Here is a 24,267-nt window from a genome sequence, read left to right as displayed (position 1 = left end):
TTCGCATTTGGGAAACAATATACACATTAAAGTCTCTTCTTTTAGTTAGGTATAGTATAGTCTGTTATTAGTCTAGTTAATTAATTGACGATACACTTTCTTTGGAAAAAAAAAAAAAAAACTATATCTGTTCCAAAGCACTATTTTTAGTATAATCAAATATTAAACAACAATCTTGCAACATATGTGTACATTCCTTATACATCTATATGTTATACATGGATCCGTATTGTTAGTGATTTTTCTGCACGTGAAAAGGCAAACGCTGATTTAATAATTATCATACGTGCAAATAACCTTGCTAGCTAACCAACATATAACAAAATTAATTTTTTTAGAACAATAAGTCATAAACGATGATATTGTCTAATAGTACTACTACATATATATAATACCGTTATTTATTTTTTCTGTAGTCAAAATTATAAATTGACCTCTTTTTAAACGTGATGATTGTTCTTTTTTTATTTTTTTTTTTTATGTGAAAAATCCCCTATTACTTTTTTTTTTTGAAACAGACCACCCCCAGGAACTCTCAACTCATTCGTAAGAAGAGCCGGGGGGGAGATTCAACAAGATCAAACGTCAAAGCGTTCCGCACAGGGGGCGGAACCTTCCCTGACTCACAAAACCCAAAAACTTCAGAATTCACAACCCATTTACAAAGGCTATGCAACTCCATTTAATGTCCTACTACACCACAAGAACTTAACATCAACAAACTCTTTTGCTAATTCTAAAGCTGAATTAAACAAAGGAATAACAGACTAAAAAGGGCTGTCTTTCGATCCCGCCAAGCTGTCCATGACGATTTTGTTATCACCCTCTATCTCCAAACGCCTGATGTTTCGGAATCTAGCCAAGAGCAAGGCCATCTGGACAGCCTTGAGTTCAGCTTCTGCAACAGAGTCCGCTTCGATACGGACTCTTTTAAGTGTGGGCCTTAAACTCTTTTTCCATTAAGAAAAACACTTTTAAGCTTAAAAAAGTTTGATGACATAAAAATTCTTGAAATACCCACTTTCCATAAATACCGATTTTTCAATATTAATTTCTCTAAAAAGAAATCCGGAAATAAACAAAATAAAACCTTAAATATGGCTATAACCTAAGAAAGAGTATTTAGTTATGACAATGAATATAGACTTTGAATCTTTTATAAACCTTTAAAAATTCAAATATTTTATTTCAGAACACAAAATCTTTTATTTAAAAAAACAAGAGTTCTTTAAAAAGAGGATTCACAACAAATCAGAACAAATTTATTTGATATCCTTATAAAGTAGGATTTTCAATCATAAAACAAATCCAATAAATTTTTTTAATTTATAACTGATCAAAGTAAATAAAATATTCCCATATAGAATATTATGAACATAGTCCATATTTCATCGAACCAATGAATCTAACTTTATTTTGATAATTACGAACATGTTCTTGAATAATTTTAGCTTTGAATGATCAAACATATCTCTTATATTTTGATAAAGGTTGTAAATCGAAAATCATGATTCTTGAGTCAAATGGTAAATTGGGAGAATCTAACTCTAGCTCTAATACCAATTGATGGAAAAACACGTTGATATTAAATACAAACAATCGCTCTAATACCAACTGTTGGTGAAGTACAAGTTATGGTATTAGATACAAACAATCGCTCCAATACCGATTGTTGGGTAAATTACTTCCACTAGGAGTTAATTACGGTTCTCATACGATCGTTTCAATACTTCTTATTGGGTACCAATATCTTAACCCTACAATATGTTTAGAAATGCGGAATAGAAGAAAATGCGAACGATCGCTAATCTTTAGTGTAAACAATAATTATCAGGATACTTAAAATCATTCAACAACAACAGATCTAATATAAGGCAACCAGAATAAAAACAATACCATAAGAGGAGTTCAGTTACATATATTTATGCTTATACATTTCTCGATATATATGAGCCCTAAGTATCGTTACTTCTCCAACAAAAGATTTTTTTTTATATGTACTTACTACGAAAATGCGCGTAGTCAATTGGTTATGGAATCAACTCTTAGATGAGTGAACATTGACCTTCTTTCAAGAATGCTGGATTCGTATTTGTGAATCATTTTCCGCTCGGATCATATTTGAATTCCCGAGACATACGTATTTAGGCATCTACAAGTAGGCATTACCGAATGAGTCAAAGAACTCAGTAATACAACCTAGAAGTCCGTGATCACTTCAGAATTTAGACCAGATCTCACTATGATCATTATAGCGACCTTGATTAGTGTGTCGTAACGGTGCTTAAATGATACACATATCAAATGTGTACAATGCTTCCCCCAAGTGATCAACATTTCACTTGTGTTCCACATATGTGATTTTAGATCCAGTTACGTGATTAATATATTCTAAAGTGATTTTATTTATTAAACTATCTATAGTATATTTTATTTGTTCTATTTATAAAATAATCATCTCACACTAATTTGAATAAGATAAAAGTAAATCAGGAAATTGCATATTCTATGGTAAGCTGGAAAGCTATAAATAAGGGGTTGGGTAGTGCAAAAATCGCCCAACTAAGCCTTATTCCACACTACAAATTCAGCAACCCCTCTCCCTTTGGTCTGGATGTTTTTTTTCTCTCTCCCAAAGTTGGAAAATTCGTACATACCACTTCCCAAAGAAAGAAATAATTATTCTGACACCTCGCTGGAATAATAAGTGAGAAAAGAGTTGACCCACACCTTGGTCTCTGTTCTTCCGGAGATTACATATCTTAAAAGACTCTAGTTTCGATCAATAAACGAGCAATTGATGAACCGAAATATCCAAAGAGAAATGAGTCGCCGAGGAGTCCGAAATCTTGGAGATTCAAAGACCCAAAGAGCAAGGAGCCGCAGAAGAATTCCAAAAGCAAGGAGATCCAAAGCTAGGAGCGTGGAAGATCTATAACTGAGCCGAAATGTATGTATAATTAAATGGTCTTATGGTTTATCTTGATTACGCTTGTCTAAATATTTGATATGTTGTTGAATAATTTTGAGTATCCTAGTAATTATTGTTTACGTTGAATATTAGCGATTGTCCGCATCTTCTTCTATTCAACACTAGTAACCATATTCCAAAGGTTAAGAGATTGATTACCCTATAAGAAATACTGAAACGATTGTTCGTGTTCAATACATGGGAATGGTAATTAACGTCAGGGAAGTAATTTACCCATCAAATGGCATCAGAGCGATCGTTCGTGTCCGATACCAAACCTATATTCCCATCAATCGGTATCAGAACAATTTTTCGTGTTTAATACCAATTTGTAACTTCCCAACAATTGGTATCAGAGTTATTGTTCATGTTTGATACCAACTTGTGACTTCTCAACAATCGGTATTGGACCGATTGTTTGTGTTTGATACCAACATGTGACTTCCCAATAATAAGGCCCAACTTGGGACTAAGACTATGGTTCTTGGGCATGAGGTTCGGGTTTGAGTCCGAGCTTTAAAAAATTTATTCAATAAAAACTCAGGCATGGGGATGAGCATGGCCCGTACTCTTTCTCAAGCCAAGTGGAGGCCCAGATTGAAGCATGGCCCATGCTCTTTTATGGGGGGTTGGGATCGAGGAGTAACATAAGGCCCAACTTGGGACTAAGACTATGGTTCTTGGTGATGATGTTCGGGCTTGAGTCCGAGCTTTAAAAATTTGTATAAAAAGCTCAAGCCTATGGATGAGCATGGCCCGTGCTCTTTCTTAAGCCAAGTGGAGGCTTAGACTCAAGCATGGCCCGTGCTCTTTTATAGGCGGTTGAGCCCGATGAGTGACATAAGACCTAACTTGGGACTAAGACTATGGTTCTTGGGGATGATGTTCGGGCTTGAGTCCGATCTTGAAAAAATTTATATAAAAAAAAAGCTCAAGCATGAGGATGAACATGGCTCGTGCTCTTTCTCAAGGCAAGTGGAGGCCAAGACTCAAGCATGGCCCATACTCTTTTATGGGCGGTTGATCCCGAAGAGTGATATAAAACCTAACTTTGGACTACGACTATGACCTTTGGGGATGAGGTACGGGCTTGAGCCCGAACTTTAAAAAATCTAAAAAAAAAGCTCAAAGCGTAATATTCACTTTCAATCCTTACAATATATTTTGTTTAATCTTAAAAATTATATCATCAATAATAAACTTAAATCAAAGTCTAAAAACATGTTTTATAAATAAAAATTATTCTTACAAAAAAAATAAAAGAAGAAGAATTGTTTTTATGTATAAGTATATATTTTATTTTAAAAAAGAATATTTTATTTTAAAAATGAATATTTTATAGTCTATTCTAAAATGGTTGAGATAGGCTTGACTTTTTTTCAGGGTGTGAGGGCTCAAGCCCATGTAATTCCCTTAAACAAGCTTAATTCGGCCTTATTGTTTTTCAAGCCGGGCCATACCAGCTTAAAATCATTAATAAGAAGGTCGGGCTAGGCAGTCAACGGATGCCCCGACCCAATTGAGGTTATTATAATGGGAAACGATTTTTGGCATAACTCACGAGTGGGAACGATCCACCCCTGAGTTGACACGTGGCCACTAACTGCCACGTGTCAACTCACGAGCGGATCGTTCCCACTCGTGAGTTGTGCCAAATAGCATAACTCTATTATAATTGCTTTCTGCTTCATGCCATTAAGAGCCACATGTATAATGTTAGGAAGTCCCATCATTTTTTTTTTTGAAATGCTGCAGTGGGGATTGAGCCACATGTATAATGTTAGGAAGTCCCATCATTATCATTTAATTTTGTATCGTTTTTTTCTTTTCATTTTCTTATGTATTGTGACGGGTCAATTTCAAGTGGGTAATTTCTTATATAAAAAGTGCGTTTTGGAAATGACTAATTCTTTTCCACACACGTTATGTATAGTAGAATTTATAACCGAGTCGTAATTTGTAAACAATAAAGATATATAATTTTTACACTTCATCAGAAGAAAAAAAAAATCTTTCAATTAAATGAATAACGAAGAATAAAATAGTGAATGTGCCAAATGTACTATATGAATTTGAAAACAAATTCAAAAGAATTTAAACGAATCTTTACGATAAACTTGCGCAGTTTTATTGAACATTTCAAGAAAGAAACGCTATATTCATATTGCCTTTGAAATTGTCAAAAAAAAAAAAAACAATGGTAACTTACACTTCATTCACAATATATATATATTTTTTTTAAACAAACAAAAACAAAACAGAAAGTAAAACTAAAATTAAAAAAAAAAAAAAAAAAAAAAAAAAACAAGAACAAAAGTGTGTAACTGGACCAGAATGATCCAACGAATATTAAAATAATATAGGTAGTATCAAATTGTTTTTCACTAGATCTCAATTTCTTTCTTTTTTGGGCGAGACCCAGTTCTTCTTTCTTTCTTTCTTCAATTTTGGTACAAGTACAACACGCAATTTTCTGATCTAAATTATTTGTATATTAATCTTATCATTATTACTAAACAATTTTGCAGGCTTTCATCAAGTTGCAGGAACAAGTCATAGGAAACAATCAACCACAATCAAGTAGTGTACCTTTTATATATAAGCCATCGCTTTTTTCACAATCACTTCAAAATCAAATTAAGGTCTCGCCACAAAACCTCCAAGATATATCAAAAGAAAGTCATGAGAGAAAGAAATCCCCTCAACACCTTAAGTTTCTTATCATTAACCATAGTAATCTACACAACTTTGCTTGTGAAGTGTGTAAGATCTGAAGAGTTTGTTGTTGGCGATGAAGATGAATGGGACAGCCAGGGATATTATCTATCTTGGTCACAAAGCTAGAATTTCACTGTTGGTGATGTTCTAGGTATAATCCTTTTTCACACTTGAAAATCCATTTAGACATAGCAAAATCATGTGTTACAAAGTTTTTTATTTTATTTTTTGGGGTGTGTGTATAGTTTTCAAGTATGTTGAAGGGCAACACAACGTGTTCGAGGTAGGCGAAAGCACGTACAGATCGTGCGACTCGAGCGGGGTAGTTTTGTCGATGCACACGACCGGGAACGACAGAATCGAGTTGACTGAGGCGAGGAAATATTGGTTCATATGCGGCATCGTTAGTCATTGCCTCGGAGGAATGAGGTTCGGGATCGAAGTGGGGCGATCTCGTAATTCCACGGAAGATATTGTACCGAACGGTTCGCCATCTGGCGCACCACCACAGGTTACGGTGGCCCGGAACTCCAGTGATTGCTTGTTGAGCAAAGGCTTGGGAAATTGGGTTTTGTTTGTAACCTTTTTCGCTTTTCTGTTTGCTCAAATTTCACTACCGCTGTAAAGAAAATATAATGGTTTAAAGTGAATTTTTTTTAACTGTCGGTCTATTTTTAACTATTGGTAGCTATATCCGTTGGTGGATAGGGAAAAAAAGAGCAGTACATTGGTTTGTGTTAAATGGCTATCAAGAAGATGTAAAATACTTTTATGACCATAAGAATTTTTTGTAACACACTAGATTGGCTGTAGAATGCTATGGTGATATTTTTATTATTATTTTTTTTTTAAATCAGATGGCGAAATTGAATTATATATGACACGGTAATGCGTGTGATCATGACATATATATATATATATAAATATATGCTATGGTGATATTAAATTTATTATTTTTTTTAAATCAGATGGCGAAATTGAATTATATATGACACGGTAACGCGTGTGATCATGACACACACATATATATATATATATATATATATATATATATATACACATCAAATTGTAGTTTAATGAAACTGTTAATCGCCTACATAATTTTTTCATATATAATTTTAAAGATAATAAAATGATAAATTGATTATACTTAAATTAACCTTATGCCCCCACCGATGCCGCTCTCTCTAGATCCGTAACCTTAACTGTCTCATTTGTCATCTGAAAGAGAGTGCAAATTACATAAGCTAACAATAGATCACTTCTCATTCTTATTTGGAAAGTGGAAGGATTGATTAATATGAAGGGATTTTACTATGAAAATAAATTTATTGTGTTGTTTGGTAGAGAGGAGGGAAAACAAAATGAAAGGATTGAGCATGGTTAGCTTTCCGTGGCACCCACAAAAAAACTATCTCTCTCAATTTAGAAAGATCGAGAAAGACGGAAACAAAAAAATGAAAGTAAATAATACAAAATAATGGCAATTACATATATATAATTTAATACTATAATTATTATTGCAAAAATAATAGCAATTTAGTAATTTAAGTACACAAAATATCAACCATTCCTCTCTATTTTAGTTTATACCAAACAAACAAATGAATGGATTCTAATCTTTCATCACATTATACCAATCAACTTTTTAAAAATTTATAATTCACAATTTTCTTTTTCTTTCTCTTCCCTCCTTGTTACTCCATCCATTCAATTTTCTATCATCCCTACCAATCAAAAGCCTAGTTTTATATGACTTTTTTTTTTCTCAATGTTATAGTTTCATTTAATTTTCCGTTTACAGTTTCATTTAAAATAAGGCAATATCATCTTAAATTTAAAAATAAGATATTTATCGAATATTTGAAAGTTAGAGGTATATGTGTAATTTCTTCTCAGAAAGAAGGCTAGTAAGTCATTTCGCACCAGTAAAGCCTAAAATGACGTCTTACCAGCATATACATATCAATAACTAATTAAAGAAAATTAAGACCGAAAACAAACTAATAGAATAATGATTGTCAACAGATATTAGTTAAGGTGTACTGAATAATTAGAGAGAAACATCAATGATGTGAAATTATAAATAAATAAATAATCAGTAGGTTTGTTGGTGATGAAGGTGTTGTTGATAGTCAAGGAGACTTCCATTTCCATTTTCAGGGGGTTTAGACATGTCACACAATCCTCTTGATGGATTCCTTGTGAACTCCAACAAGATATCCCTCAAGTTATCAGCTTGGACTACCATTTTACTATCCTTCTTCTGCCACCCAAGAAACAAGAATAAAAACAAATGAAATTGATTTCATATCCCATTATAATAAGTAAGATATTGATAACTAGTTGTTACATTTTACAAAAAAAAAAAAAAAAAGCAAATAACCACGTTTTATGATTTCACTGATGATAGGTAAAAATAAGACTATTTTAAAGATTTTGAAGGTTATTTGATTACTTTGCTATCAATAGCAAACTAAGTTACATATCAATCTGGTCACTCGCTTTTTTCTAATAAGTATTATTACTTATTTAATGAAACCATAGTACAGAAGTTAAGTCATTATGACCACTAAAATGTTACGTGAATGGATGGCTTCTTGTAAAAGAAAGAGAAAGGAATAAAAAAGAAAAGAAATGATTAAATATTTTTTAGTTGTGTTTGATATAGATGAGAGAAAAATGATAGATCTATGAATTATTTAGAAGTATATTTGCACAAAACAATATTTTTTCTTTTAAAATTGGAAGAATTAAAAATGCTGAGTCCGATAATTTCACAATACCTCCAAAACCTTCACCCTTTTTCTTTTTACCCTCTACCAAATAACTACAAATGTCATATTAATAATAAAAGAGAATCATCTCTCTCTCTCTCTCTCTCTCTCTCTCTCTCTCTCACACACAAAAACTCAAACACGGCTTAAAACAAGATATCTAATTATAAACTACCATGTCTACGTCAAAACTCATAACTTGACAAATTAAAAACCAAAGCAATAATAATAATAATAACTTGTTTCACAAGAAATAAGAGTTAACCAAAGGAACATACCTCGACTTTGAGAACGTTAGACACAAGGTTTCTGAAGGTGGTGACATTGGCATTAGTGACTTCTAGTCCCAAAGAGTTCAGAGCCTCCAATAGCCTCACGAATCTCCCGGGCTTGTGCTCACAAAACACCTTCACATAGAACTCATTCCCATCTATTTGAGCCACTTCAACTTGGGGCTATATATAAATCATATTAAATAAACAAAAAAGTATTTAGTAAACATAATTGAGTATTGCCTTTAGAATTTATATATTTATTTACTACCAAACTCTACCTCCATTTGTGGCGCCTTGTCATTCGCAGTGGTATCAGAGTCGAGGTTTTGTTTCGATGCGGTTATCTCATTGTTACCCGATGCTTCAAAGGAATAAATGTTAGGGGACTCGGAATCGGCCCCAAAATTCAAAATCTCAGACTTGGGATTGTTTCTTTTTCCGTTTGCTCCGTCGATCACGGAAAGTTCCTCGAGCTCATCTTGAAGCTCTTTTTCTTGTCTTTTCAAGTCCTTCACGTACTCTATTGCGTCACGAAGAATCGAAGCCCTATCCAACTATTCGTCAACAAAAAAAAAATATAAACAATGTGTACGGATGATCCAAGTTTAAATAACAATTAAGATTCTTTAAGTTACGAAATATGAGCACATCTATGTGGTATCAAATGGGACGACCGGATCGTTTTAAATGGTTTGGATAAATTGAGACCACCCCAATAAGAAAACAAAATTATGGAGCAATAAATCCATTTTGACCGTTTGTTCTAGCTTTAACCGTTTAAGACACGATAATTTTTATTTTAATAGTTTAACTAAAAAACATCTAAATTAAATAAATTATCATTAGTTGTGATGAAAAAAAAAAACATGCTGAAAATTAATATATTTAACTCAAACTCGATATATTCAGCACCAAATATTAAGTTCAAATGCACTAAAGTTAAACAAAAAATTATTGACAAAATGAAGTCTCGGAACAAGTCCGCAATCCGACCTATACATCAGTTTCAATATAGCAATATGAACTGGACTGTTTATTAAGAACGAATTTAAGATTAAAAAAAAAAGGGGGGACTAGATTAGTAACAATCATTTTGGTCTGATTTATGATTTTCAGATTATTTTTTCAAAGCCCTCAACAACGAATAAATAAAAATCGAGCTATTTTTTTTAACATTTAGTGAAAATAGTCATAAAACAAGTAAATTTCTAAATCCGAGTTTTATAAAATATTTAGGAGTAATTATTTTCTATGTTAATGGCAAGTACATATATAGTGAAAATAGTGATAAAAACAATGAGATGAAGTTGGTTTAATTACCTTGGAAATATTCGGAACTAAAGACCTAAGAGTGTAGAGCCTCTCGTTGAGCTTCTTTCTGCGCTTCCTTTCAGCGACAAGGTTTTTGCTCTGCGGCCCTTTCCCCGACGACGACTTTCTGCTTCCGTGCTGCTTATTCCCTTCGTTGTCTTCCTCGTCGCTGCAATCCGACATCGAGTTCGACCGTTCTTGCCCTCTCTTCGCTCCCTTGTCCTCCGCCTCCAAAAACGACGCCTCGTTTCTCGCCCCGAACTGCACTGGGATGTCGTACGGCGACAGGTTCAGCCCCTCGAACGCCGTCGCCGGCGACACCGGTGGCTTCTCTGCTGTCGCTGTCTCTGTTGTGGGGTCCACTATTTTGTCCGACTCGTCGTTCATGACGAACGCTCTCGACGATTGGATTATTTGATCGTTCATGTCGATGATGAAGCTTGCCGTCGTTGCGTCGTTTTGATGATGATCGAGTAGTGGCGGTGATATGTTGCATTGCGACGTTACGAAATCAATCACGTTTGGGTCTTCTGGTATCTGTGAAATAAAATAAATATGTATTAATTAGTTTGAAACATGTAATTCATATTCACGAATGTGTGTGACTGACTGTGAACATACTTGCTTGTTAACGAAAAGCTCAACCAACCCTCCTGCCATTGGAATCAAAACCCTGGTCCCACTACATTCCTGCAATATTACTATTAAGTTAGTAAATTCCTTTATCTACAATAAATATCGTTATAATTAATTATTTACTAGATAGAAGTAACCTCAAGAAAATGGGAGCCTGTGACACTAGAAGAGTTTAGCCAACTGGGCTGGTTTGATATCAACGTCTGTGCATAAATTCTGTTCATTTGGAGAGGAAAAAAGAAAAAGTCAAGTTATGATACAAAATCATTATCTGCATGCTAATAATGGTACTTAATAAGTGAAATGAATTTATAGTAAATACATACCCAGAGTCCAAAGGCATGGAAGTTGGCAATTGGAAAAGAAGGTCACAAGAGTTGGTTCTTGGGTGTTGAAACATGGTGTCTCTGCATGGAATGAGTGGCGAAACTGGGAAAAGAAGTTCTTCATCTCCACAATTATTGTTATTATTCGCTTCTTGTGAGGTTTCAGCCCCACCACAACAACAATTCATCCACTCAACAAATCTGTAACAATAAGACGCCATCAATAATGTCACAAATATAACATTTTAATCATATATATTTCTCTACTTGATTGATTTATATATAACCTTTGGTCTTCACTTAATTTCCATAGGACACAAAAGTCCCACCCTTTTGATCCCACGAGAGGTCTAAGACTTTCCATCATGTTTTGCATAAGCATGTACATATCACCTGCAATAAATAAATCAATGAGAATATTATCTACCACTAGCTAACCCTAATTATATACGCATTTTTTTTTTTTTTTGGTAATGAAAAACTTTGCTACCTCTTTTGGTTGAAGGAAGCAAGTAATAAAAGCATAGGCAGGTTGGAATAACAAGCAGAATATATAGGCAGCAGAAAATACAAAGGAAGACCTCCATATATATATATATGTAAATGAGTATATATATGCGTATGTATATACATATATATATATATGTGTATGTATGTATATATAATATATATATATGTGCCTACGGTGTGTGTTTGTGTGTACATACAAGAATGATAAATCTTCGAATCACTCTATGTATTGTAGACCCCACTTTCAAAACCAAAAGTACATAGCGAAAATCAGAAAATAGAGAAACAAACAAATTAAAAAGAAATCATAATATACATTAACCTCTTAAATTGCCATATGATATTGGTAGGTGAACTATAAGCATGGCATGAAAGACTGATTTTATTAACGAATTAAATATAAATAACACCCTCTATCCTTTGTCAATTAAGTATTCAAGGGTATACAAATTATCATTTAAAAAATAATTAAAATCAGAAAGTGATAGCAGGACCATATTGCATGACCTAAAAGTGTGGCGTTATACTTTAACTACCTTTAAGTTTTTCACTCGCTTGGGGATTAATTTTATATATTTCATGTCTCAACTACTCTCGAACTCTTGAACCCGAAACGGAAAAAAAAAAAAAAAAAAAAAACCGCGTAAGAAAAGTTCACAGAAGGAAACATATATATTATATTGAAGGCTTGAAATTTATAACTTTAACCCCGACTATATATAGACGAATTGGTATTAAGTTTTTCCAACTACTTTATATATGTCGCATGTCACGTTTTTCCTAAATCTAACTCTTTGATTTTATGCTTATGAACAAGTCTGAAATGGTGCTACGTTATTCATCCTAAATTGAAAAAATTTCCCCCTTTTGAGAATAAATTTCCTTTTATGTAACAAAACTTTATTCTCCTCCTTTTACTTTTTCTGTTAGAGAGTATACTTGAGAGACGAGAAGATAAGAGAGAGAAATAAATATATACATAAGAAAATAAAAAAAAAATATTTTTAGTTGGTAATGATGAGAGGGTGATATCTGCATGACCCAACTTATTGCCTACAAAACCCTAACTACCTTTGCTTTCGCTGAAGTTTTTTAATGTACATTTTGGCTTAATATTTTGTTTCATTTTCCAACTACTCTCTCAAGCTTTGTTTCGCATTTGGGAAACAATATACACATTAAAGTCTCTTCTTTTAGTTAGGTATAGTATAGTCTGTTATTAGTCTAGTTAATTAATTGACGATACACTTTCTTTGGAAAAAAAAAAAAAAAAAAAAAACTATATCTGTTCCAAAGCACTATTTTTAGTATAATCAAATATTAAACAACAATCTTGCAACATATGTGTACATTCCTTATACATCTATATGTTATACATGGATCCGTATTGTTAGTGATTTTTCTGCACGTGAAAAGGCAAACGCTGATTTAATAATTATCATACGTGCAAATAACCTTGCTAGCTAACCAACATATAACAAAATTAATTTTTTTAGAACAATAAGTCATAAACGATGATATTGTCTAATGGTACTACTACATATATATAATACCGTTATTTATTTTTTCTGTAGTCAAAATTATAAATTGACCTCTTTTTAAACGTGATGATTGTTCTTTTTTTATTTTTATTTTTTATGTGAAAAATCCCCTATTACTTTTTTTTTTTTTTTGAAACAGACCACCCCCAGGAACTCTTAGCTCATTCGTAAGAAGAGCTGGGGGGGGGGGGGGAATTCATTCAACAAGATCAAACGTCAAAGCGTTCCGCACAGGGGGCGGAACCTCCCCTGACTCACAAAACCCAAAAACTTCAAAATTCACAACCCATTTACAAAGGCTATGCAACTCCATTTAATGTCCTACTACACCACAAGAACTTAACATCAACAAACTCTTTTGCTAATTCTAAAGCTGAATTAAACAAAGGAATAACAGACTAAAAAGGGCTGTCTTTCGATCCCGCCAAGCTGTCCATGACGATTTTGTTATCACCCTCTATCTCCAAACGCCTGATGTTTCGGAATCTAGCCAAGAGCAAGGCCATCTGGACAGCCTTGAGTTCAGCTTCTGCAACAGAGTCCGCTTCGATACGGACTCTTTTAAGTGTGGGCCTTAAACTCTTTTTCCATTAAGAAAAACACTTTTAAGCTTAAAAAAGTTTGATGACATAAAAATTCTTGAAATACCCACTTTCCATAAATACCGATTTTTCAATATTAATTTCTCTAAAAAGAAATCCGGAAATAAACAAAATAAAACCTTAAATATGGCTATAACCTAAGAAAGAGTATTTAGTTATGACAATGAATATAGACTTTGAATCTTTTATAAACCTTTAAAAATTCAAATATTTTATTTCAGAACACAAAATCTTTTATTTAAAAAAACAAGAGTTCTTTAAAAAGAGGATTCACAACAAATCAGAACAAATTTATTTGATATCCTTATAAAGTAGGATTTTCAATCATAAAACAAATCCAATAAATTTTTTTAATTTATAACTGATCAAAGTAAATAAAATATTCCCATATAGAATATTATGAACATAGTCCATATTTCATCGAACCAATGAATCTAACTTTATTTTGATAATTACGAACATGTTCTTGAATAATTTTAGCTTTGAATGATCAAACATATCTCTTATATTTTGATAAAGGTTGTAAATCGAAAATCATGATTCTTGAGTCAAATGGTAAATTGGGAGAATCTAACTCTAGCTCTAATACCAATTGATGGAAAAACACGTTGATATTAAATACAAACAATCGCTCTAATACCAACTGTTGGTGAAGTACAAGTTATGGTATTAGATACAAACAATCGCTCCAATACCGATTGTTGGGTAAATTACTTCCACTAGGAGTTAATTACGGTTCTCATACGATCGTTTCAATACTTCTTATTGGGTACCAATATCTTAACCCTACAATATGTTTAGAAATGCGGAATAGAAGAAAATGCGAACGATCGCTAATCTTTAGTGTAAACAATAATTATCAGGATACTTAAAATCATTCAACAACAACAGATCTAATATAAGGCAACCAGAATAAAAACAATACCATAAGAGGAGTTCAGTTACATATATTTATGCTTATACATTTCTCGATATATATGAGCCCTAAGTATCGTTACTTCTCCAACAAAAGATTTTTTTTTATATGTACTTACTACGAAAATGCGCGTAGTCAATTGGTTATGGAATCAACTCTTAGATGAGTGAACATTGACCTTCTTTCAAGAATGCTGGATTCGTATTTGTGAATCATTTTCCGCTCGGATCATATTTGAATTCCCGAGACATACGTATTTAGGCATCTACAAGTAGGCATTACCGAATGAGTCAAAGAACTCAGTAATACAACCTAGAAGTCCGTGATCACTTCAGAATTTAGACCAGATCTCACTATGATCATTATAGCGACCTTGATTAGTGTGTCGTAACGGTGCTTAAATGATACACATATCAAATGTGTACAATGCTTCCCCCAAGTGATCAACATTTCACTTGTGTTCCACATATGTGATTTTAGATCCAGTTACGTGATTAATATATTCTAAAGTGATTTTATTTATTAAACTATCTATAGTATATTTTATTTGTTCTATTTATAAAATAATCATCTCACACTAATTTGAATAAGATAAAAGTAAATCAGGAAATTGCATATTCTATGGTAAGCTGGAAAGCTATAAATAAGGGGTTGGGTAGTGCAAAAATCGCCCAACTAAGCCTTATTCCACACTACAAATTCAGCAACCCCTCTCCCTTTGGTCTGGATGTTTTTTTTCTCTCTCCCAAAGTTGGAAAATTCGTACATACCACTTCCCAAAGAAAGAAATAATTATTCTGACACCTCGCTGGAATAATAAGTGAGAAAAGAGTTGACCCACACCTTGGTCTCTGTTCTTCCGGAGATTACATATCTTAAAAGACTCTAGTTTCGATCAATAAACGAGCAATTGATGAACCGAAATATCCAAAGAGAAATGAGTCGCCGAGGAGTCCGAAATCTTGGAGATTCAAAGACCCAAAGAGCAAGGAGCCGCAGAAGAATTCCAAAAGCAAGGAGATCCAAAGCTAGGAGCGTGGAAGATCTATAACTGAGCCGAAATGTATGTATAATTAAATGGTCTTATGGTTTATCTTGATTACGCTTGTCTAAATATTTGATATGTTGTTGAATAATTTTGAGTATCCTAGTAATTATTGTTTACGTTGAATATTAGCGATTGTCCGCATCTTCTTCTATTCAACACTAGTAACCATATTCCAAAGGTTAAGAGATTGATTACCCTATAAGAAATACTGAAACGATTGTTCGTGTTCAATACATGGGAATGGTAATTAACGTCAGGGAAGTAATTTACCCATCAAATGGCATCAGAGCGATCGTTCGTGTCCGATACCAAACCTATATTCCCATCAATCGGTATCAGAACAATTTTTCGTGTTTAATACCAATTTGTAACTTCCCAACAATTGGTATCAGAGTTATTGTTCATGTTTGATACCAACTTGTGACTTCTCAACAATCGGTATTGGACCGATTGTTTGTGTTTGATACCAACATGTGACTTCCCAATAATAAGGCCCAACTTGGGACTAAGACTATGGTTCTTGGGCATGAGGTTCGGGTTTGAGTCCGAGCTTTAAAAAATTTATTCAATAAAAACTCAGGCATGGGGATGAGCATGGCCCGTACTCTTTCTCAAGCCAAGTGGAGGCCCAGATTGAAGCATGGCCCATGCTCTTTTATGGGGGGTTGGGATCGAGGAGTAACATAAGGCCCAACTTGGGACTAAGACTATGGTTCTTGGTGATGATGTTCGGGCTTGAGTCCGAGCTTTAAAAATTTGTATAAAAAGCTCAAGCCTATGGATGAGCATGGCCCGTGCTCTTTCTTAAGCCAAGTGGAGGCTTAGACTCAAGCATGGCCCGTGCTCTTTTATAGGCGGTTGAGCCCGATGAGTGACATAAGACCTAACTTGGGACTAAGACTATGGTTCTTGGGGATGATGTTCGGGCTTGAGTCCGATCTTGAAAAAATTTATATAAAAAAAAAGCTCAAGCATGAGGATGAACATGGCTCGTGCTCTTTCTCAAGGCAAGTGGAGGCCAAGACTCAAGCATGGCCCATACTCTTTTATGGGCGGTTGATCCCGAAGAGTGATATAAAACCTAACTTTGGACTACGACTATGACCTTTGGGGATGAGGTACGGGCTTGAGCCCGAACTTTAAAAAATCTAAAAAAAAAGCTCAAAGCGTAATATTCACTTTCAATCCTTACAATATATTTTGTTTAATCTTAAAAATTATATCATCAATAATAAACTTAAATCAAAGTCTAAAAACATGTTTTATAAATAAAAATTATTCTTACAAAAAAAATAAAAGAAGAAGAATTGTTTTTATGTATAAGTATATATTTTATTTTAAAAAAGAATATTTTATTTTAAAAATGAATATTTTATAGTCTATTCTAAAATGGTTGAGATAGGCTTGACTTTTTTTCAGGGTGTGAGGGCTCAAGCCCATGTAATTCCCTTAAACAAGCTTAATTCGGCCTTATTGTTTTTCAAGCCGGGCCATACCAGCTTAAAATCATTAATAAGAAGGTCGGGCTAGGCAGTCAACGGATGCCCCGACCCAATTGAGGTTATTATAATGGGAAACGATTTTTGGCATAACTCACGAGTGGGAACGATCCACCCCTGAGTTGACACGTGGCCACTAACTGCCACGTGTCAACTCACGAGCGGATCGTTCCCACTCGTGAGTTGTGCCAAATAGCATAACTCTATTATAATTGCTTTCTGCTTCATGCCATTAAGAGCCACATGTATAATGTTAGGAAGTCCCATCATTTTTTTTTTTGAAATGCTGCAGTGGGGATTGAGCCACATGTATAATGTTAGGAAGTCCCATCATTATCATTTAATTTTGTATCGTTTTTTTCTTTTCATTTTCTTATGTATTGTGACGGGTCAATTTCAAGTGGGTAATTTCTTATATAAAAAGTGCGTTTTGGAAATGACTAATTCTTTTCCACACACGTTATGTATAGTAGAATTTATAACCGAGTCGTAATTTGTAAACAATAAAGATATATAATTTTTACACTTCATCAGAAGAAAAAAAAAATCTTTCAATTAAATGAATAACGAAGAATAAAATAGTGAATGTGCCAAATGTACTATATGAATTTGAAAACAAATTCAAAAGAATTTAAACGAATCTTTACGATAAACTTGCGCAGTTTTATTGAACATTTCAAGAAAGAAACGCTATATTCATATTGCCTTTGAAATTGTCAAAAAAAAAAAAAACAATGGTAACTTACACTTCATTCACAATATATATATATTTTTTTTAAACAAACAAAAACAAAACAGAAAGTAAAACTAAAATTAAAAAAAAAAAAAAAAAAAAAAAAAACAAGAACAAAAGTGTGTAACTGGACCAGAATGATCCAACGAATATTAAAATAATATAGGTAGTATCAAATTGTTTTTCACTAGATCTCAATTTCTTTCTTTTTTGGGCGAGACCCAGTTCTTCTTTCTTTCTTTCTTCAATTTTGGTACAAGTACAACACGCAATTTTCTGATCTAAATTATTTGTATATTAATCTTATCATTATTACTAAACAATTTTGCAGGCTTTCATCAAGTTGCAGGAACAAGTCATAGGAAACAATCAACCACAATCAAGTAGTGTACCTTTTATATATAAGCCATCGCTTTTTTCACAATCACTTCAAAATCAAATTAAGGTCTCGCCACAAAACCTCCAAGATATATCAAAAGAAAGTCATGAGAGAAAGAAATCCCCTCAACACCTTAAGTTTCTTATCATTAACCATAGTAATCTACACAACTTTGCTTGTGAAGTGTGTAAGATCTGAAGAGTTTGTTGTTGGCGATGAAGATGAATGGGACAGCCAGGGATATTATCTATCTTGGTCACAAAGCTAGAATTTCACTGTTGGTGATGTTCTAGGTATAATCCTTTTTCACACTTGAAAATCCATTTAGACATAGCAAAATCATGTGTTACAAAGTTTTTTATTTTATTTTTTGGGGTGTGTGTATAGTTTTCAAGTATGTTGAAGGGCAACACAACGTGTTCGAGGTAGGCGAAAGCACGTACAGATCGTGCGACTCGAGCGGGGTAGTTTTGTCGATGCACACGACCGGGAACGACAGAATCGAGTTGACTGAGGCGAGGAAATATTGGTTCATATGCGGCATCGTTAGTCATTGCCTCGGAGGAATGAGGTTCGGGATCGAAGTGGGGCGATCTCGTAATTCCACGGAAGATATTGTACCGAACGGTTCGCCATCTGGCGCACCACCACAGGTTACGGTGGCCCGGAACTCCAGTGATTGCTTGTTGAGCAAAGGCTTGGGAAATTGGGTTTTGTTTGTAACCTTTTTCGCTTTTCTGTTTGCTCAAATTTCACTACCGCTGTAAAGAAAATATAATGGTTTAAAGTGAATTTTTTTTAACTGTCGGTCTATTTTTAACTATTGGTAGCTATATCCGTTGGTGGATAGGGAAAAAAAGAGCAGTACATTGGTTTGTGTTAAATGGCTATCAAGAAGATGTAAAATACTTTTATGACCATAAGAATTTTTTGTAACACACTAGATTGGCTGTAGAATGCTATGGTGATATTTTTATTATTATTTTTTTTTAAATCAGATGGCGAAATTGAATTATATATGACACGGTAATGCGTGTGATCATGACATATATATATATATATATAAATATATGCTATGGTGATATTAAATTTATTATTTTTTTTAAATCAGATGGCGAAATTGAATTATATATGACACGGTAACGCGTGTGATCATGACACACACACATATATATATATATATATACACATCAAATTGTAGTTTAATGAAACTGTTAATCGCCTACATAATTTTTTCATATATAATTTTAAAGATAATAAAATGATAAATTGATTATACTTAAATTAACCTTATGCCCCCACCGATGCCGCTCTCTCTAGATCCGTAACCTTAACTGTCTCATTTGTCATCTGAAAGAGAGTGCAAATTACATAAGCTAACAATAGATCACTTCTCATTCTTATTTGGAAAGTGGAAGGATTGATTAATATGAAGGGATTTTACTATGAAAATAAATTTATTGTGTTGTTTGGTAGAGAGGAGGGAAAACAAAATGAAAGGATTGAAGCTTTCCGTGGCACCCACAAAAAAACTATCTCTCTCAATTTAGAAAGATCGAGAAAGACGGAAACAAAAAAATGAAAGTAAATAATACAAAATAATGGCAATTACATATATATAATTTAATACTATAATTATTATTGCAAAAATAATAGCAATTTAGTAATTTAAGTACACAAAATATCAACCATTCCTCTCTATTTTAGTTTATACCAAACAAACAAATGAATGGATTCTAATCTTTCATCACATTATACCAATCAACTTTTTAAAAATTTATAATTCACAATTTTCTTTTTCTTTCTCTTCCCTCCTTGTTACTCCATCCATTCAATTTTCTATCATCCCTACCAATCAAAAGCCTAGTTTTATATGACTTTTTTTTTTCTCAATGTTATAGTTTCATTTAATTTTCCGTTTACAGTTTCATTTAAAATAAGGCAATATCATCTTAAATTTAAAAATAAGATATTTATCGAATATTTGAAAGTTAGAGGTATATGTGTAATTTCTTCTCAGAAAGAAGGCTAGTAAGTCATTTCGCACCAGTAAAGCCTAAAATGACGTCTTACCAGCATATACATATCAATAACTAATTAAAGAAAATTAAGACCGAAAACAAACTAATAGAATAATGATTGTCAACAGATATTAGTTAAGGTGTACTGAATAATTAGAGAGAAACATCAATGATGTGAAATTATAAATAAATAAATAATCAGTAGGTTTGTTGGTGATGAAGGTGTTGTTGATAGTCAAGGAGACTTCCATTTCCATTTTCAGGGGGGTTTAGACATGTCACACAATCCTCTTGATGGATTCCTTGTGAACTCCAACAAGATATCCCTCAAGTTATCAGCTTGGACTACCATTTTACTATCCTTCTTCTGCCACCCAAGAAACAAGAATAAAAACAAATGAAATTGATTTCATATCCCATTATAATAAGTAAGATATTGATAACTAGTTGTTACATTTTACAAAAAAAAAAAAAAAAAAAGCAAATAACCACGTTTTATGATTTCACTGATGATAGGTAAAAATAAGACTATTTTAAAGATTTTGAAGGTTATTTGATTACTTTGCTATCAATAGCAAACTAAGTTACATATCAATCTGGTCACTCGCTTTTTTCTAATAAGTATTATTACTTATTTAATGAAACCATAGTACAGAAGAAGGAGAAAGGAATAAAAAAGAAAAGAAATGATTAAATATTTTTTAGTTGTGTTTGATATAGATGAGAGAAAAATGATAGATCTATGAATTATTTAGAAGTATATTTGCACAAAACAATATTTTTTCTTTTAAAATTGGAAGAATTAAAAATGCTGAGTCCGATAATTTCACAATACCTCCAAAACCTTCACCCTTTTTCTTTTTACCCTCTACCAAATAACTACAAATGTCATATTAATAATAAAAGAGAATCATCTCTCTCTCTCTCTCTCTCTCTCTCTCTCTCTCTCTCTCTCTCTCTCTCACACACACAAAAACTCAAACACAGCTTAAAACAAGATATCTAATTATAAACTACCATGTCTACGTCAAAACTCATAACTTGACAAATTAAAAACCAAAGCAATAATAATAATAATAACTTGTTTCACAAGAAATAAGAGTTAACCAAAGGAACATACCTCGACTTTGAGAACGTTAGACACAAGGTTTCTGAAGGTGGTGACATTGGCATTAGTGACTTCTAGTCCCAAAGAGTTCAGAGCCTCCAATAGCCTCACGAATCTCCCGGGCTTGTGCTCACAAAACACCTTCACATAGAACTCATTCCCATCTATTTGAGCCACTTCAACTTGGGGCTATATATAAATCATATTAAATAAACAAAAAAGTATTTAGTAAACATAATTGAGTATTGCCTTTAGAATTTATATATTTATTTACTACCAAACTCTACCTCCATTTGTGGCGCCTTGTCATTCGCAGTGGTATCAGAGTCGAGGTTTTGTTTCGATGCGGTTATCTCATTGTTACCCGATGCTTCAAAGGAATAAATGTTAGGGGACTCGGAATCGGCCCCAAAATTCAAAATCTCAGACTTGGGATTGTTTCTTTTTCCGTTTGCTCCGTCGATCACGGAAAGTTCCTCGAGCTCATCTTGAAGCTCTTTTTCTTGTCTTTTCAAGTCCTTCACGTACTCTATTGCGTCACGAAGAATCGAAGCCCTATCCAACTATTCGTCAACAAAAAAAAAATATAAACAATGTGTACGGATGATCCAAGTTTAAATAACAATTAAGATTCTTTAAGTTACGAAATATGAGCACATCTATGTGGTATCAAATGGGACGACCGGATCGTTTTAAATGGTTTGGATAAATTGAGACCACCCCAATAAGAAAACAAAATTATGGAGCAATAAATCCATTTTGACCGTTTGTTCTAGCTTTAACCGTTTAAGACACGATAATTTTTATTTTAATAGTTTAACTAAAAAACATCTAAATTAAATAAATTATCATTAGTTGTGATGAAAAAAAAAAACATGCTGAAAATTAATATATTTAACTCAAACTCGATATATTCAGCACCAAATATTAAGTTCAAATGCACTAAAGTTAAACAAAAAATTATTGACAAAATGAAGTCTCGGAACAAGTCCGCAATCCGACCTATACATCAGTTTCAATATAGCAATATGAACTGGACTGTTTATTAAGAACGAATTTAAGATTAAAAAAAAAAGGGGGGACTAGATTAGTAACAATCATTTTGGTCTGATTTATGATTTTCAGATTATTTTTTCAAAGCCCTCAACAACGAATAAATAAAAATCGAGCTATTTTTTTTAACATTTAGTGAAAATAGTCATAAAACAAGTAAATTTCTAAATCCGAGTTTTATAAAATATTTAGGAGTAATTATTTTCTATGTTAATGGCAAGTACATATATAGTGAAAATAGTGATAAAAACAATGAGATGAAGTTGGTTTAATTACCTTGGAAATATTCGGAACTAAAGACCTAAGAGTGTAGAGCCTCTCGTTGAGCTTCTTTCTGCGCTTCCTTTCAGCGACAAGGTTTTTGCTCTGCGGCCCTTTCCCCGACGACGACTTTCTGCTTCCGTGCTGCTTATTCCCTTCGTTGTCTTCCTCGTCGCTGCAATCCGACATCGAGTTCGACCGTTCTTGCCCTCTCTTCGCTCCCTTGTCCTCCGCCTCCAAAAACGACGCCTCGTTTCTCGCCCCGAACTGCACTGGGATGTCGTACGGCGACAGGTTCAGCCCCTCGAACGCCGTCGCCGGCGACACCGGTGGCTTCTCTGCTGTCGCTGTCTCTGTTGTGGGGTCCACTATTTTGTCCGACTCGTCGTTCATGACGAACGCTCTCGACGATTGGATTATTTGATCGTTCATGTCGATGATGAAGCTTGCCGTCGTTGCGTCGTTTTGATGATGATCGAGTAGTGGCGGTGATATGTTGCATTGCGACGTTACGAAATCAATCACGTTTGGGTCTTCTGGTATCTGTGAAATAAAATAAATATGTATTAATTAGTTTGAAACATGTAATTCATATTCACGAATGTGTGTGACTGACTGTGAACATACTTGCTTGTTAACGAAAAGCTCAACCAACCCTCCTGCCATTGGAATCAAAACCCTGGTCCCACTACATTCCTGCAATATTACTATTAAGTTAGTAAATTCCTTTATCTACAATAAATATCGTTATAATTAATTATTTACTAGATAGAAGTAACCTCAAGAAAATGGGAGCCTGTGACACTAGAAGAGTTTAGCCAACTGGGCTGGTTTGATATCAACGTCTGTGCATAAATTCTGTTCATTTGGAGAGGAAAAAAGAAAAAGTCAAGTTATGATACAAAATCATTATCTGCATGCTAATAATGGTACTTAATAAGTGAAATGAATTTATAGTAAATACATACCCAGAGTCCAAAGGCATGGAAGTTGGCAATTGGAAAAGAAGGTCACAAGAGTTGGTTCTTGGGTGTTGAAACATGGTGTCTCTGCATGGAATGAGTGGCGAAACTGGGAAAAGAAGTTCTTCATCTCCACAATTATTGTTATTATTCGCTTCTTGTGAGGTTTCAGCCCCACCACAACAACAATTCATCCACTCAACAAATCTGTAACAATAAGACGCCATCAATAATGTCACAAATATAACATTTTAATCATATATATTTCTCTACTTGATTGATTTATATATAACCTTTGGTCTTCACTTAATTTCCATAGGACACAAAAGTCCCACCCTTTTGATCCCACGAGAGGTCTAAGACTTTCCATCATGTTTTGCATAAGCATGTACATATCACCTGCAATAAATAAATCAATGAGAATATTATCTACCACTAGCTAACCCTAATTATATACGCATTTTTTTTTTTTTTTGGTAATGAAAAACTTTGCTACCTCTTTTGGTTGAAGGAAGCAAGTAATAAAAGCATAGGCAGGTTGGAATAACAAGCAGAATATATAGGCAGCAGAAAATACAAAGGAAGACCTCCATATATATATATGTAAATGAGTATATATA

At 33.5% G+C, this 24,267-nt stretch overlaps 3 protein-coding genes and 1 pseudogene across 3 annotated transcripts; 2 read left to right on the top strand and 2 right to left on the bottom strand.

Annotated features, from left to right (window-relative positions):
- The first annotated feature begins 4,035 nt into the window (after positions 1 to 4,035).
- LOC149388009 (blue copper protein 1a-like) lies at positions 4,036 to 6,314 on the top strand. The gene is made up of 3 exons (XM_089622321.1): positions 4,036 to 4,053; positions 5,500 to 5,551; positions 5,935 to 6,314. Exons 1-3 carry the CDS (start codon positions 4,036 to 4,038, stop codon positions 6,312 to 6,314), a joined length of 450 nt encoding a protein of 149 aa, XP_089478447.1.
- A 1,473-nt stretch (positions 6,315 to 7,787) lies between these two features.
- On the bottom strand, positions 7,788 to 11,402 carry LOC149388008 (transcription factor ABORTED MICROSPORES-like). Its single transcript, XM_089622320.1, has 8 exons — positions 11,302 to 11,402; positions 11,015 to 11,215; positions 10,826 to 10,904; positions 10,674 to 10,742; positions 10,062 to 10,589; positions 9,020 to 9,295; positions 8,745 to 8,921; positions 7,788 to 7,955 (listed from the first exon to the last, which is right to left on the bottom strand). Exons 1-8 carry the CDS (start codon positions 11,400 to 11,402, stop codon positions 7,788 to 7,790), a joined length of 1,599 nt encoding a protein of 532 aa, XP_089478446.1.
- Positions 11,403 to 16,731: 5,329 nt separating this feature from the next.
- On the top strand, positions 16,732 to 19,009 carry LOC149388007 (blue copper protein 1a-like). The gene is made up of 3 exons (XM_089622319.1): positions 16,732 to 16,749; positions 18,195 to 18,246; positions 18,630 to 19,009. Exons 1-3 carry the CDS (start codon positions 16,732 to 16,734, stop codon positions 19,007 to 19,009), a joined length of 450 nt encoding a protein of 149 aa, XP_089478445.1.
- A 1,452-nt stretch (positions 19,010 to 20,461) lies between these two features.
- Positions 20,462 to 24,041, bottom strand: LOC149388006 (transcription factor ABORTED MICROSPORES-like; annotated as a pseudogene).
- Between the last annotated feature and the right edge of the window lie 226 nt (positions 24,042 to 24,267).

Source organism: Urtica dioica, chromosome 8, assembly GCF_054948205.1.
Source record: "Urtica dioica subsp. dioica isolate 48M chromosome 8, U.dioica_male_clone48M_v1_H2, whole genome shotgun sequence".
Taxonomy (NCBI): domain Eukaryota; kingdom Viridiplantae; phylum Streptophyta; class Magnoliopsida; order Rosales; family Urticaceae; genus Urtica; species Urtica dioica.
This window is presented reverse-complemented; position numbering and strand designations above follow the sequence as displayed.